Below are 15,485 nucleotides of genomic sequence, written 5' to 3' on the forward strand. Positions count from 1 at the left end.
TCCATTTTGGATAAATAATCATACACATCACACTTAAAAAAAGTATTGTGTGTAAGCACCCAACAAATATTATCTTTTTATTCTAAATAAGTTTTCTTGGTCAATTTTAAAAAAGGGTTTCATGTTAATTTTTTAAAACTGCAGTGGCAATATAAAGTAGCAAAAATCTATTAGCAAGATATGTTAGTACAAATATTATAAATGGCATATTAATTAACAATATATTATCAGAAATAAATATTAGCAATAAACTAGATAATGAAAACCACCTAAAACAAACTTGCATCCCCAATATTGCATTTTCTTATCTTCTAAAAAATTACTATGTAATTTGAAATATCTATGGGCATTTGGGAGTGATTATAAAAGGAAAGAGCTTAGGTTAAGAGCTTAATTACTACTTATTTTTTAAGACAAAAAAGCACTAGTTCTTTCATATGACTTTCTTTTAAAAAATTAATTATGAAGTTAATATTAACAAATGTGAACATTTCAATATACAAAGAACAGAAGAAAATTGTATATGAAACTGTAAGCTTGTTACATAGTTTCTTTTTAAAAAAAAAAACAGGTATATTCATCTTTGCAATGTAATAACAAAACTGTCTGGCTTTATTGACTATGTAGCCTTCTAAAGTTGCTTCTGTGTATTTTTTAATGTTTCACTGAATTTTCTTTTCCTTTTTTTTTTCATCTCTATCACTACCCACAAACTCTACTCCTTATCCCCAAATAGAAGCCCTTCAGTGTAACAAACCTAGGATCTGCTTTCCTGAGGGAAAGTATGCTATGTAATGATCTTGAATGATTAGAAGAGACAGCACACAGTGAATTCTCTAAGTTAACAGATGATGCTAAATCTTCCATGTAGGGAAATAACAGAATGAAGGTATAAACTTCAGTAATATGTCACAAAGTGGTATGAATGATTCTCAAAGTGGAAGATAAGATTTAATCTAGGCAAAAATAAATTACCTTGGAAAAAAATCATTTAAATTATACTTCTAGGATAATAAGATTCAGAGCTATCAACTGTGAACCCATGAAAGCAATCATACAATCACCATTTCCTGGAGACAGCACCTGGCTTTCACATATGGATAAACTACAAAGATAAGCAGTCAGTATTATCTATAAGGATGAAGGTTAAACAGAATATGAGTAACATCTACAAAATCATGAATGGGATAGGGTGAATATGGATTTGCTAATCAGATTCCAGAACACTACAACCAGAATTTCCCTCTTGAACCTTAGGAAAGGTAGCTTTAATCTGGGATAACAAGGAATATTATCTGTCAGATTTATGGAGAAGGGAAGATTCTGTGACCAAACAAGAGTTAGGGAGCATTTATGAAATGCAAAATGGGTAATTTTGATTACATTAAAGTAAAAAGTTTCTATACAAATAAAGCCAATGTAACCAAGTTTAAGAGGGAAGTAGAAAACTGGGAAAGAATTTTTACAACCAGTGTCTCTAATAAAGGCCTCATTTCTAAAATATGCAGAGAACTGAGTCAAATTTTTAAGAATACAAGTCATTCCCCAATTGATAAATGGTCAAAGGATATGAACAAGTAGTTTTCAGAGGAAGAAATGAAAGATATCTATAAGTACACAAAGAAATGCTCTAAATCACTATTGATTAGAGAAATGCAAATCAAAACAACTCTGAGGTACAACATCTCACTGGTCAGATTAGCTAAGATGACAAAACAGGAAAATGATAAATGATGGAGAGGATATGGAAAAATTGGAACACTAATGCATTGTTGGTGGAGTTGTGAACTGATTAAACCATTCTGGAGAGCAATCTGGAATTCTGCCCAAAGGGCTATAAATAATTTCATACCCTTTGACCCAGCAATTCCACTTCTAGGATTGTATCCCAAAGAGATCACAGAAGTGGGAAAAGGACCCACATATACAAAAATATTTATAGCAGCTCTTTTTGTGGTGGCAAAGAACTGGAAATCAAGGGGATGCCCATCAATTGGGGAATGGCTAAACAAGTTGTGGTATATGAATGTAATGGAATACTATTGTTCTATAAGAAATGAGGAGCAGGGGGCGGCCAGGTAGCACAGCGAGTAAGAGCACCGGCTCCAGTGTTGAGAAGACCTGAAGATCGAATCCCGGGCTCAGACACTTAGCACCCACCCAGAAACACCTGGCCGTGTAACCTTGAGCAAGTTCCTTAACCCCAATTGCTTAGGGGCGGCCAGGTGGCTCAGCGAGTAAGAGCACCGGCTCCAGTGTTGGGACGACCTGGAGATCGAATCCCGGGCTCAGACACTTAGCACCCACCCAGAAACACCTGGCCGTGTAACCTTGAGCAAATTCCTTAACCCCAATTGCTTAGGGGCGGCCAGGTGGCTCAGCGAGTAAGAGCACCGGCTCCAGTGTTGGGACGACCTGGAGATCGAATCCCGGGCTCAGACACTCAGCACCACACCCAGAAATAACTGGCCGTGTAACCTTGAGCAAGTTACTTAACCCCGATTGCTTAAAAAAAAAAAAAAAGAAAGAAATGAGGAGCAGAAGGACTTCATAATAACTTAGAGAGACTTATATAAACTGATGTTGAGTGAGAAGAGCAGAACCAGGAGAAATTTGTACACAGTTACAGACACTTTATATGTATTATGACTAACTTTGACAGAATAACTCTCAGCAATGCAAAGTTATAAGACAACTCCAAAGACTCATGGAAAGGGATATCCACATCCAGAGAAAGAACTACAGAGTCTGAAAGCAGATTGAAGCAAACTACTTGCTCTCTTTTTTGTTTTGTTTTGTTTCTTCTTTCTCATTGTTCACCCCATTGGTTATAATCCTTCTTTAAAACCTGACTAATGTTTAATATGAAGGTATTTGGAGATCCTGTATTTGATTGCATGCCACCATGGAGGTGGAAGGGGGAATTTAAAACTCAAGGTTTTGTGGAACTGAATATTGTAAACTAAAAGTAAATAAATAAATTTAAATTTAAAAAAAAGAATTGCTGGGTTGTGAAGAGTTCTGTGTTGTATATTTTACTGTGCTCCTAGTTTGTAAAGAAAAAATAGAGGGGGAAATGGGCTTTCATCTTCACATAAAATGGAGCAGGATTAGTTATAATTTCATACAACATTATATAATTTGACAACACATTTCTAGCTAGAATACCTATTAATAAAGCTGGCTTTAACACTAAGAAAAAAAAAGGTAGCTCTAAGGCAAACAAAAGGAATCACTGCTTTACAAAATAGGTAATAAGTGTAAAGGAACCATTACCTCAAGAAGTTGTGCGAAATGATACTGTAACTAGGTTAAAGCTGCAGTTCAGATAAATTCATGGATGATAAATCCTTAACAGTGTTCATTAAAGGGAAGTATCCTTTGAGGGTAAATGTCATGGACAGCAATTACTATGCTTTCTCACAAAGTGTCCCTTGGTGCCAGCAAAAGAGTAGGTAGGGTGGGTAGGATGAAGCGCTACTCTAATCAAGTAAGGCATTTCTTATATTCTTATGTCAGAGCAAAGGGAGCAGTCATACTTTGAAGAAGCAGCTGGAGACTTCAGGCAGGGAAGGCAGAACAGGTACAGTTGCTCTCCTTTAAGAGTAACCCTTCTTCCCACCTCTCAGCTTGTGCTCTGTAGCCTACAAAGCAAAAATAAAATCCAGGACCAGTATTTCAGGGGGAAAAATACCCTGAAACCAAAACAATATCACTTTATCCTCCAAAGTTTATGGAAGAAAATGTAGCCTTTTCCTGAATTTTTATACATCAAATCATTTCTTAATTATCTCCATTGTGACAGGTACAGAGTAAATTATGCTTTCAGATTCAGTCACATTCTAATTTGTTAATTTGCTGATATTAACAAAATTTCTTTATGCTGTTTAAGAAGAAATGCACAAGAAAATAAAGCATGGGTGGGTTGCCATCTAAGCCAACGTTGGGAACAACCACATCAGTGAGATCATGGACTCGCCGAAATGACAAAATTCTCACTCTAAGCCTGTAGAACTTGGAAGAGATGACCTCCTAAATCAAAATCTTTAATAGAATTCTCAAATCAAGGAATGTATGAACCACACCAGCAACAATACTGCTTCAGGTATTTTGTGACAGACTGAGAAATCAATGCTGCTAATAAACAGTATGAAGTGGGGGATCCTGGAGGACAAAATAGAGAAACTAGACAGCTCTATAGTTACTCCTAAGGCAAACCATCAGGGTAGGCTGTATGAACTTATATACAATGAAGTCCACTAATTTGAAATAATTGGGGTCCATCAGAATTTGTGAAAAGTCTGACCTATAATTTTCAAATAAATTAAGTCTTTTTACACTAAATATCTTAAATAATTAGAGGTAGACTAACAAACTGTTATCTAGTAAGGATCCTTGAGGAATGTGTCCTAATGAATAGATATTCTGATTACTATTATTACCACTAGTAATAATCAGTGACTATAATTTTATATTTGTATAGTGGCATTTTTCTACAAATCACCTCTCTCTGCAAATGGGTGCTTCTAAAATAAGTATGCTTTGCTTTACCATTTTATTACCTAGCTGAAACATTCTTACTGGCAATTCTGCTTGTGTTATCAATTCACTTAATAAGCTTTTTGTCCTAACTAGTGTAAAAGTAAACCTCAGCTTGGCACTTCTTCCAAATCATTAAAAAAATAAAATAGGGAGATTAACTGAGGCTGAATTAATGAACTTTTACTGCACTGTAAATCTCCAGTAAATTTACTCACTGTAAATCTTTAGACAAAACCATACTCAAATTTAATAATTAAAAAATCCCTAACCAAAATTGAAATAATTTTGTGCATTACCCGCAACATTTTTTCTTCCTCTAGTGAAAATAATACAAAGTTGAATTTAAATGCCAGAGAATTCTGGTAATTCAAATCCCGGTAGACTTCATTATCACAGACATACTATACCATAATTTAACAAATACTTCTGGAAACCTAGAAATTAAGGCTGTTTTATTTTCCTTGGCAACAATAAATCAGGTGAAGAAAAATCAAATGGAAACAAACAGGGAAGTTCCATCACCTTTTCCTAGGTCTCATTTATGCATATTTATGCTATCACTGAATAGGAGTATGGCAGTACGCTATCATCATACTGGGCTCTAAGCAGATATGGCTCCTACCTTCCAGGAACCTTAAGACATAAAACAGATAACTGACATAAAAAGCTCAATGAAGCAGAGAATAAATTTAGGCATGAATGAAACTAAATGTGTAAATATGTTAAATGGAGATGGAATGTAAGACATAAGGAAAGTGGAGCTGGGGTGGTACATAGTGGCTTAGGAAAGATGGGAAGGTGAAGGAAATAAGGAGTTTAGAGCTTCAAATGTAATCGCCACCTCTTAGACTATCTTTGGTTCTTCTAAGGCTCAGTATGAGGACAGCCTCCATAAGGCTTTTCTTAACCTCCCCAATTGTGAGAGACTTTTATCTTGTGTCTATTTTCTTATGCCATGCATATAGCCTCTCCTGGCTAAACTATAAACTTCTAAAGGGCAAGAAATGTTTCACTTTTGGCTTTGGATTCCTGTGCCTGAGATATAATAGGTACTTAAATGCTGATGAAGAAAAAAAAATAATCTAATTGAGGACAGCACCACAGTATAATGAATTCAAAAGTCCCTCTAGTCAAAAGATCTGGGTTCAAATTTGAGTTTTGCTACTTACTATTTATGTTAACCTGAGTTCAAATTCAGCTTCAGACACTTACTAACTGTGTAACTTTGGCCAAGTCATTTGTCTGCCTCAGTTTCCTCAAGGGAAATGAGGATCAAAATAGCACCTACCTCCCTGTGTCTTGTAAGTATTTGTACTTAGCATGGTTCCTGGTACATAGCAGGTGCTCAATAAATACTTGCTTCTGTCTTTCCTTTTTCCCCCCAAACCTGTCATCCTATGACTAGGGATCAGACACTTATAAAACAAAGGTCAAGGCACAAATTGTGGGAAACTAAGATATTAATTCAGTACATTCTCAGGACAGAGAAAAGCGGAAGAAAAGAATTAACAGCTACCTTCCTTTGAACATAAGCCAAAAGGGAGAGGTGAGTAGGTTTTATGAATCACTTCATTAAGTTTACTTTAGAAAAGAATTGTTGCTGGGCTGGGGGGATACCATCTACTAGGTCTGCTAGATGAGAGGGTTGGTTTTAGGTGAAAGAGACATTAAAATATAAAGAACAAGCAAATATCAGGAGGTAAAAATACTGGAATAGACAACTACGGGATATACACAGGAGGTTTCCAAATCATTTGAGAAAAAAGGAGTGCTATGATACACTGAGATGGAAGCCAGGAAGTTTACTGAGAAGAAAAGACCATTGAAGCAATGACATACTTTAGAGCCAATAAAAAAGAACTACATTATTTGTACAGGGGAGAATGAACAAAAGCAGAAAAATGCCAGAGTTATAGATAGATGCCCTTTTCCTAATAAATAGATTGAGCTTGGGGAGGCTAGTTATTAACTCTAGGGGAACGTGGAGGTCAGAGAGAGCTAAGAAATAATCTGATATGACATACTGCTGAAAAAAAGGTGCTAAGAACCATGTAGTTTTTATACTATTTGTAGACATCAGCGGTGTGGCAGAAAAAGTCTAGATTGAGAGTCATCAGACTTGGGCTTCCTCAGATTTGGCCCTGAGTTTGAATCCCAGCTCTGTTACTTAGGACTTGTAGAACCTCTGGCAAGTGTGAGCTCTCACTTCTGCTCATCTAGAATAAGGGTATTACACTGGATGATCACAAAGTCTCTTCCATATATATGTATTCATATATATGTGTGCATGGGTGTGTGTTCATACATATATATATGTATAGGAGTATGTAGGTGTGTATAAATATATATGTGAGGGTGTGCATATATATGTATATGTATACATAGAGAGCACAGGACGAGTTGAATATGAAGGGATGATATCTAAAAAATAAAATTAAGAGGTGAGAGAGGAATATATTGGGAGGAGAAGGGGAGAGATAGATTAGGGTAAATTATCTCATATAGAAGAGGCAGGGGAAAACTGTTACAATGGAGGGGAAGAGCAGGAAGGTAAAAGGGGATGGGACAACCTTACTGTCACTGAATTTAGCTTAAGGAGGGCATAACATACACACTCAGTTGGGTATCTTACCCTACAGGAAAATAGGGGGGAAGGGGTTAAGAGGGGGGATGACAGAAGGGAGGGAAGATTGGAAGAGAGAGTAGTTAGAAGCAAACACTTTTGAAAAGGGACAGGAGGAGAGAAATGTGTGCATCCAGAGAAGGAACTAGAAAGAACTGAGTTTATATACAGATGGAAGCAAAATACCTGATCTTTTTCCTCTTCTTGTTTGGTTTTATGTCCTCCTTACCATTTCTCATTCCATCTAATACAATCCGTCTTTATAACCTGACTAATGTATAAAGTGAAAGTATTTACGGATCCTATACGTGACTGTATGGTGCCATGGGGGGGAGGGGAGGGAGGGGGACAAAATGTGAAACTCAAGGAATTGTGGAATTGAATCTTGTAAACTAAAAGTAAACAAACAAATTAATAAAAGAAAATAAAAGAAAAGGGACAGGGTCAAAGGAGAAAACAGAATAAGTGAGAGGTGGGATAGGATGGATGGAAATATAGTTAGTCTTTCACAATATACCTACTATGGAAATGTTTTGGGTAACTACACATGTACAACCTATATTGAATTGCTTATCTTCCCAGTGGGGGGTAGCTGAGGAGGAGAGAAGGGAAAAAATCTGGAACTCAAAGTTTTAAAAACAAATGTATATTTAAAACAACAAATAAATAAAGTTAGAGAAAAAAATAATAAAGTCCCTTCTGGCTCTAGACCTACAATCCTATGAATTACTGTACACACTGTGAATATATTTCTGTTCAATGACACACTAGAGAAGGAATTGCTTTTATAAAAGGTTTTGTTTTATAGAAAGAGATTAATCTCTTAGGGAAGCAACATGGATATCAAGCTTAATCACAAGTAAAACATTCTTCTATCTATAAAAAAGTAAATTCATATACCAGGTTATCAAATCAGCATAAATAGAATACCAACTCATTACATATTATAAAGGGTTAACACATTTGGATATCTCTTAATTTTCCTTTATCCTTTTTATTGAAGCTGCCTAGAGATGGATTAAGTAGTGAGAAATTCAGGCATATAAAAGAGTACTCCTAACAGCCCAAAGTCATGAATGGCAGTCATCAGAAAGAATATACTTTAGACTGAGCAGACGGATGGCAAGAGAGGAAAAAGAGGCAAGAGTCTGAAGCTGACACATCAGAGGATAAGGAACTTAATTTTTTAAAATGATTTGTTTTAAGAAAATGATGTACCGTGTTTCCCCGATAGTAAGACCTATCCCGAAAATAAGCCCTCCCCTTACTGTGTAAGATTCCTCTAAAATAAGCCCTCCCACGAAAATTAGCCCTATTGAGATTGCTACTGTAGTGAAGGTGATCCCCTGCGCTACACGCTACATTATGGTACCCTCTGTATGCACCGTCCCCCCCATCCCCGTGAAACACACGCCGCGCTCTGAGCTGCATCCAATCAGAGCTGCAGCAGTGAGCGCGTCATCCTGTTCTTTATTGAATTCATTATTGAATAAAGGTACATTATTTTGTTCACATTTACCTGTTTATTAAAATTGCTGTCAATGTTCATTAAAATAAGCCCTCCCCTGAAAATAAGCCCTCTGTAGTTTTTCTGTCCAAAAAATTTAATAAGACAGTGTCTTATTATCGGGGAAACACGGTAGAAGTCAGCAGATAAGAAAACTTCTTTGTGCTGACTCAGTATGATATCATGAAAAATATATTTATAAAGGCAGTAATCTGCATGCAGGAAGGATAGTAAAGAAAACTGCTGATATTCTGGGGCCCTCAACATACTATTAACCACTGGCTATTAAGTGATTCAAGCTGTACAGTGCAGGTCATTAGACATGGGATCATCTTCTGCCAGAAACATGGGCAGGGAAAATTAGAGAGCCTCAGCCTACATCACCTAGAAGTCACTCCTCAGGAATGTCACTGGCTAGCACTCCTGTAGAGGACTCACAAACCACCTTCTTATATTATCTCCAAGTCACTGGGACAGGAATTATCTCTGGGAAAGATAGGGATTATACAGATTGAGAAGCTTTATTCTGTCATGCCTAAGAGGTAGGGAGAGACTCAAAGACTCAGTTTCCTTTCTATTTTCCTCATGAATCAGATTTGCTCACCAATTACAAACTGAATCTTAACGAACTAGCTGATGAAACGTCTCTGATTTTCAAAAAGTTGTACATTACATTAAACATTTTAAAAAACATTTAAAAACAGGTTAACAAATGGCAGATCACAAGACTTTAGATGAATCAAAAGTAGCTTCTTGCCAGGAAAAAGGCAGGGGACCCCTATGGTGCTTCATCCGAATTATACATAAGACCTGTCTGGATAAAGGTACCAAGTGTTATGTTTACTGAGAAAAGAATGATATAAATTATACTGGGAAGGGAAAAGTAGCATTGAAAACATAAAGTCATACAAAGATAATGCTAATAACCTAGCATCAGGTGTACTGGCTTATCCCGTGGAGTAATAGTTTGTGCTAACCCATTTCTCTTTTCTTATTCAGTTCCCAGCACTGAGGTGATTAGTCAGAGGAGTATTGATGACCATGGAACAGATTACAATCTTGGGGTCATTAGCATCATTCTCTAACAAAATAAGCTAACCAACACTGATAGCCAAGCAACCAGGAAGTTTGGCAATAAAAATTATAAGACTTCAACAGAATATATGAAAGCCCTTCTTCATTTAACAGAACAGAACCCCAAACTTAAGGAATTGATTAAGTAAAAAAAAAAGTCAGTCTATAATGAGAACAAGTTTTTTGGCCTACACAATCTTAGTATTCCAGGATATTTTTTTCATAATATTATCATTACATGGAGTACCAAGATCCTGTCACTATATGTAATTTCTTTCAGTTGACTAACGCTTAGTAAATTTCTGAGCTCAAAAAACAATACTGATTTACTAATAAATAAATAAATAAAAATAAACTCTAAAAAGCCATTTAGGTTGGGAACAGAACAGAAGAACAAATGTCAGGGTGGCTAGGTGGCACAGTGAGTAAGAGTGCCGGCCCCAGCGTTGGGAGACCCGGGATCAGTTCTGGCCTCAGATACTTGGCACCCACATAAAATAACTGGCCATGTAACCTTGAGCAAGTTACTTAACCCCAACTGCTTTAAAAAAAAAAAAAGAACCAATGTCCAATAATGTGTTTTATCACTGTCCATTATTAGATAGTTGCTAGAAAAAAAAAAAAGGTTGTTTTTACAATGAATGGGAGAGAGTTATATACCCATGGGCTAAGATGTATGCCAGAGACAAAGTCAAGAACTAGCCATTCTTTGAAAATAAAATATTAAGACTCCACATGGATGAGACTATTTATAATCCATACTAATGGGGCAGCTAGGTGGCACAGTGAATAGAGCACCAGCCCTCAAGTCAGGAGGACCCAATTTCAAATCTGGCCTCAGACACTTGATACACTTATTAGCTGTGTGATCTTGGGCAAGTCACTTACCCCCAATTGCCTTGCCTTCTTCCCTCCAAAAAATAAAAAAATAAAAATAAAAAATATATAACCCATACTACTATGCTATCATTTGGAGATAGCATATTTATGATATAAGGGTACATATGTCTGTCAGTGAAATCAGAAAAAAGTATTTAAAATTAATTAGTTCTGTGAAAAAAGAATATTTCATGATAAAGAGTTTTGAAAACCCTATTTCTAAGGAATGGGATGCTTCTGTCAATCCATTCTACCTTTCCTTACCAACTCCACATCAAAACCCCAAAAATTCAAAATTCCACGCAAGATAAGGTACTGTATATCAAAGGGTGCTACATTATGTTATCTAACCACTGATAACCTAACTTCCAAAAGAAGACTGCCAAATGTGACTACACCTACCTAGAAATTTTGCCTTCATCCCAAATGAAATCAGTTAATTCAACTAATGATTAAGATTCAAATGAAGGTATAGAAAATAACAGCCTATAAGATTAGGGGTATATAAAATAATGTATCTTACCTTGCAGTTTCTTCAACACAGCAACTTCCATTTTCAAAACTTGTTTTGGTTGTTGAGCTGATTCTACTTTCAGTGCAACATTTTCCCTGGTGAGCAAGTCCAAGGCGTCGTAAATTTCTCCAAAGCCCCCACCCCCTATTTTTCTCAACTGCATAGGGAATAAAAGCATAGAAGAGGGGAAGGAGAAAGAAAGGTAAAAAATGTTACTGGCAGACCATGTACTTGAAAATCAAACTAAAATTTTTAGATTCTTCCTTGAATTTTGAAGCTTGTACATATAGCTCATTTTATTATACTTTCATGTAATGAAAGAATATAATGTGAAAAGTACAATGGCATAAAAACTCTGAATATTGAAAAAAGAAAATAAAATTCCTATTGATACACCATAAAAAAGATCCACTTTTATCCCCTTCTTTTGCAGTTTTCTTTTAAGGAACTGTATGCCTTCAGATGCATTATATAGGCTCCTAACTTGGTGCACAGTTTGCAAAGAAATGACAGCACAGTGTCCAGAAATATCATTTCTGCCAAATCCCATTCAAAAGACCGATGTATTACTGCTACAATCCACTATATATTTTTGTACTCAAAACTATTAAGAGAAAACTCTGAACAAGGCAAATTAATCTTTTATCAAGTTCTTCACAGTGTTTAGTAATTTAACCAGTTCTAACTATATCCATATTTCTCTAACTGAAAGGGTCAAGACTTATTGGGGAATTGTAAGAAAATTCTGAGTGTGTATTAGAAAACTGAACCACAAACCTCTAAATAATGTTGTTGGTGAAACACAGTGGGCTCCATAACTCAATAGGTCAACTTTCTGTCATATACTTTACATCAAGGCCTCCACTTGTCACTAACCAAAGTTTTAGGAGTTGTTACCAAGGAGAATAGAATATCAAAGTTCAAAAGGAAAACAACCACACTTAAGGGGCAAGAGATCAATGATGAACCAGAAATGTAAACCGAGGAACAGTCAAACAAAAAGAAAATCAGGAGATAGCAGTGTCACTGAAAAAAAAAAAAATCAATGAGACAGTATCTAGGAGGATATCTACAGAAGGGCCAAAGAGGATGAAGACACAGAAAAGGTCAATGACTTTAATAGTTAAAAGATCACTAGTAACCTCTGAGAGGAATTTCAATAGTGCTAGTGCTAGAAGCTAGAATAAAAGAATTTGAGAAATGAGTTGGTGGTATATGAGGGATTTTTAATATTATATTATTTATATTATAATATATAAGGTATTACATATTTATATTTATTCACATAAATATAAATTACATATTTATATTTTAATAATAATTATATGTAATATATATTATAAAGGGACTTTCTAAGAGTATGATTGTGAAAAAGAAGACTACAAGGCAATAGTATGAGGGATGGCAGGGTGAAGTGAAAGCTTAAGATTTTTAAGCATGTTTGTAGGTAAGCTGGGAAGGTGTCATAGACTTCAAGCAATTCAGAGAGGGGAAATAACCCACCCATAAGGCAAGCTCCCCAAAAAGTAGAAAATTAAGAGCAGACTCTGCCCCTGGACTCTAAAAGGGCTGGGCAGTTCACCCAAAGCACATCAGATTGTGGATTCAGCCCTGGGTCCAGGCTGGTGGCAGTGAGGGGCTTCCCACAGGGCCTGAAACTTCACACATAGTGCTCGGCTAAGAAAAAAGCTAGGCTAACACAGCATGGTCCAGAGTAAAAAAGTTTCAATGAAACTTGAGAAGACTTATATAAAAAAGATTCATAATGAAGTAAGCAAAGGAAAACAATTTATATAACACTGTAAAGACAACTCTGAAAGCCTTCAGATATTATAAAGGGTAACATTAAAGGAAGTTAGGAGAGTGTGGAAAAATTACTTATCAGATATATGGTCAAATTAAAATAACTCATGACCAAACAGGAGATAGAGAGAAATTTATAGGATATAAAATGAATAATTCTGATTGTATAAAATTAAAGCTTTTGTACAAATAATATCAAGGCACCCCAAATTAGAAAAAAACCAACAACAAAAATTGTTTTTTACATGCAACTGGGAAATAAGATATACAGGCAGTGGAATATAGAAATCCATCTTGCCCTACTAGAAAGTGAGAGGGAATATGGGGGAGGATATAAGAGAGAACAGATTGGGGGAAGAGGTATTCAGTAGAATCATGATTTTGGGGTAGAGGGGTAGGGGAAAGATGGGGAGAAAATTTGTAACTCAAAATCTTGTGGAAAAGAATGTTGAAAACTTAAAAATAAACAAATTAAAACAAACAAAAAAAAACAAAGAACTGGGAGGAAATTTTGTAGCAAGTTTCTCTGATAAAGGTCCCATTTCTCAAATATATAGGGAACTGAGGCAAACTAATAAAAAATAAGAACTATTCCCCAATTGATAAATGGTCAAAGGATATGAAGAGTCAGTTTTTAGAGAAAGAAATCAAAGCTATAAATAGTCATATAGGGGCAGCTAGTGAATAGAGCACTAACCCTGAAGTCAGGAAGACCTGAGTTCAAATTAGGCCTCAGACATTTGACACACTTACTAGCCATGTGACTTTGGGCAAGTTACTTAACCACAACTGCCCTCCAAAAAGCAAAAAAAAAAAGTCATATAAAAAAGTAGAGAATTAGAGAAATGCAAATTAAAACAACCCTGAGATACCACCTCCCATCCATCAAATTGGCTAAGGTGACAGAAAAGCAAAATGATAAATGCTGGAGGGAATGTTGGAAAAATAGGACACTAATGCAATGTTGGTAGAGCTGTGAACTACCGTGTTTCCCCGATAATAAGACACTGTCTTATTATTTTTTTTGGACAGAAAAACACCAGAGGGCTTATTTTCAGGGGAGGGCTTATTTTAATGAACATTGACAGCAATTTTAATAAACAGGTAAATGTGAACAAAAAAATGAACCTTTATTCAATAAGCAAATCACTGGGGAAGAACAGGATGACGCGCTCACTGCTGCAGCTCTGATTGGATGCAGCTCGTAGTGCAGCGTGCGTTTCACGGGGGGGGGGGGGGGGAGGACCGTGCATACAGAGGGTACCGTAATGTAGCGTGTAGCACAGGGGATCACCTTCACTACAGTAGCAATCTCAATAGGGCTAATTTTCGTGGGAGGGCTTATTTTAGAGGCATCTTACACAGTAAGGGGAGGGCTTATTTTCGGGATAGGTCTTATTATTGGGGAAACATGGTAATCCAACCTTTCTAGAGAAGAAATTGGAACTATTCCTAAAGGGGTGAAATTGTGCATACCTTTGACCTAGCAATACCATTACTAGGTCTATACTCCAAAGAGATCAAAGAAAGAGGAAAATGACCCATATGTATAAAAATATCTTTGTGGCAGTAAAGAACTAGAAATTAAGAGGATGCCCATCAATTGAAGAACGGCTGAAAAAAGTTATAGCATATGAATATAATGGAACATAACTGTACTGTAAGAAATTATGAAATGCATAGTTTCAGAAAAATGTAGCAAGATTTAAATAAACTGATACAAAGTGACGTGAGCCCCCTAAAAGAGAAGAGTAAAAGACAAAAGATTAATTTTCTCCATAGAAAGGTTGAAAACTATGAGTGTAAAATGCTGCACACAAATGTCAGATACATTCGTTGCACTGTTTTGCTTTGTTACAAAGGAGGATGCTACAGGAATGGTCAATATATGAAAAAGAAAAGGCATAAATAATTTTGAGAGATAAGGAGGGGAAGAGGAAGTGAAGGAAGAGAGAAAGAGGGAAGGAGAGAAAGAGAAGCTGGTAACTAATCACAAGGATTTAGACTGAGTGATATAAATATGGATGGAGTGACTTGCAAAGGAGGAAAGGTTTCTGAGTGATAACAAAGAGAGGGTCTGAAAGTGACAGAGGGGGAGGGGGGGCGAGCTCTATGCCAGTTCCTCCTCCTGTCCTAACATGTCAGGAAACATGAAAGAAGCAGCAGCCAGAACTGAAGGAGGGAGCAAGAGAGAAGCTGTCTGTCTAGAGAAAGTCAAGTTTCCATGAGCACCAGAAGATGAAAAGAGTGGAAAACAAAAAGGTGAAAGTTGAGGGAGCTTGTGAATGACAGAATGGGGGTTCCAAAGAGTATCATGAAGGGAGGCTTGGAAGAGGACAGGAACTGAGGACGCATGAGCCTGAGTGGGGTAGAGATAAGAGGACTGGAAGAGGCAGCAGGAGAAAAATTTTTCCCAGATGTGGAATGGAAAAAATTCAAGAATCATTCAGCAAGACATATATTGCCCTCTATTTTGCATTTTGCCTACCCAACAGAATCTAGCTTAAATTCAGTAGTCCAACAGAACCTTGGAGCAAGTTAAT

General features: G+C 36.4%; 1 protein-coding gene across 2 annotated transcripts in view; it reads right to left on the minus strand.

Moving 5' to 3' along the window:
* TTBK2 (tau tubulin kinase 2) overlaps window positions 1–15,485 on the minus strand; it is a 250,573-nt gene that overhangs the window by 190,368 nt on the left and 44,720 nt on the right. The window contains exon 3 of one of the 2 annotated variants that reach the window (XM_069105849.1): window positions 11,149–11,296. The exons of the other annotated variant lie outside the window; for it this stretch is intronic. Within the exon in view, the coding sequence (XP_068961950.1) occupies window positions 11,149–11,296 (148 nt within the window). The remainder of the gene's footprint in view (window positions 1–11,148; window positions 11,297–15,485) is intronic. 2 annotated transcript variants of the gene reach the window in all.

This window comes from Petaurus breviceps, unplaced genomic scaffold, assembly GCF_028583685.1.
Source record: "Petaurus breviceps papuanus isolate PSGF00001 unplaced genomic scaffold, PetGlider_PUasm1.0 77, whole genome shotgun sequence".
Classification (NCBI taxonomy): domain Eukaryota; kingdom Metazoa; phylum Chordata; class Mammalia; order Diprotodontia; family Petauridae; genus Petaurus; species Petaurus breviceps.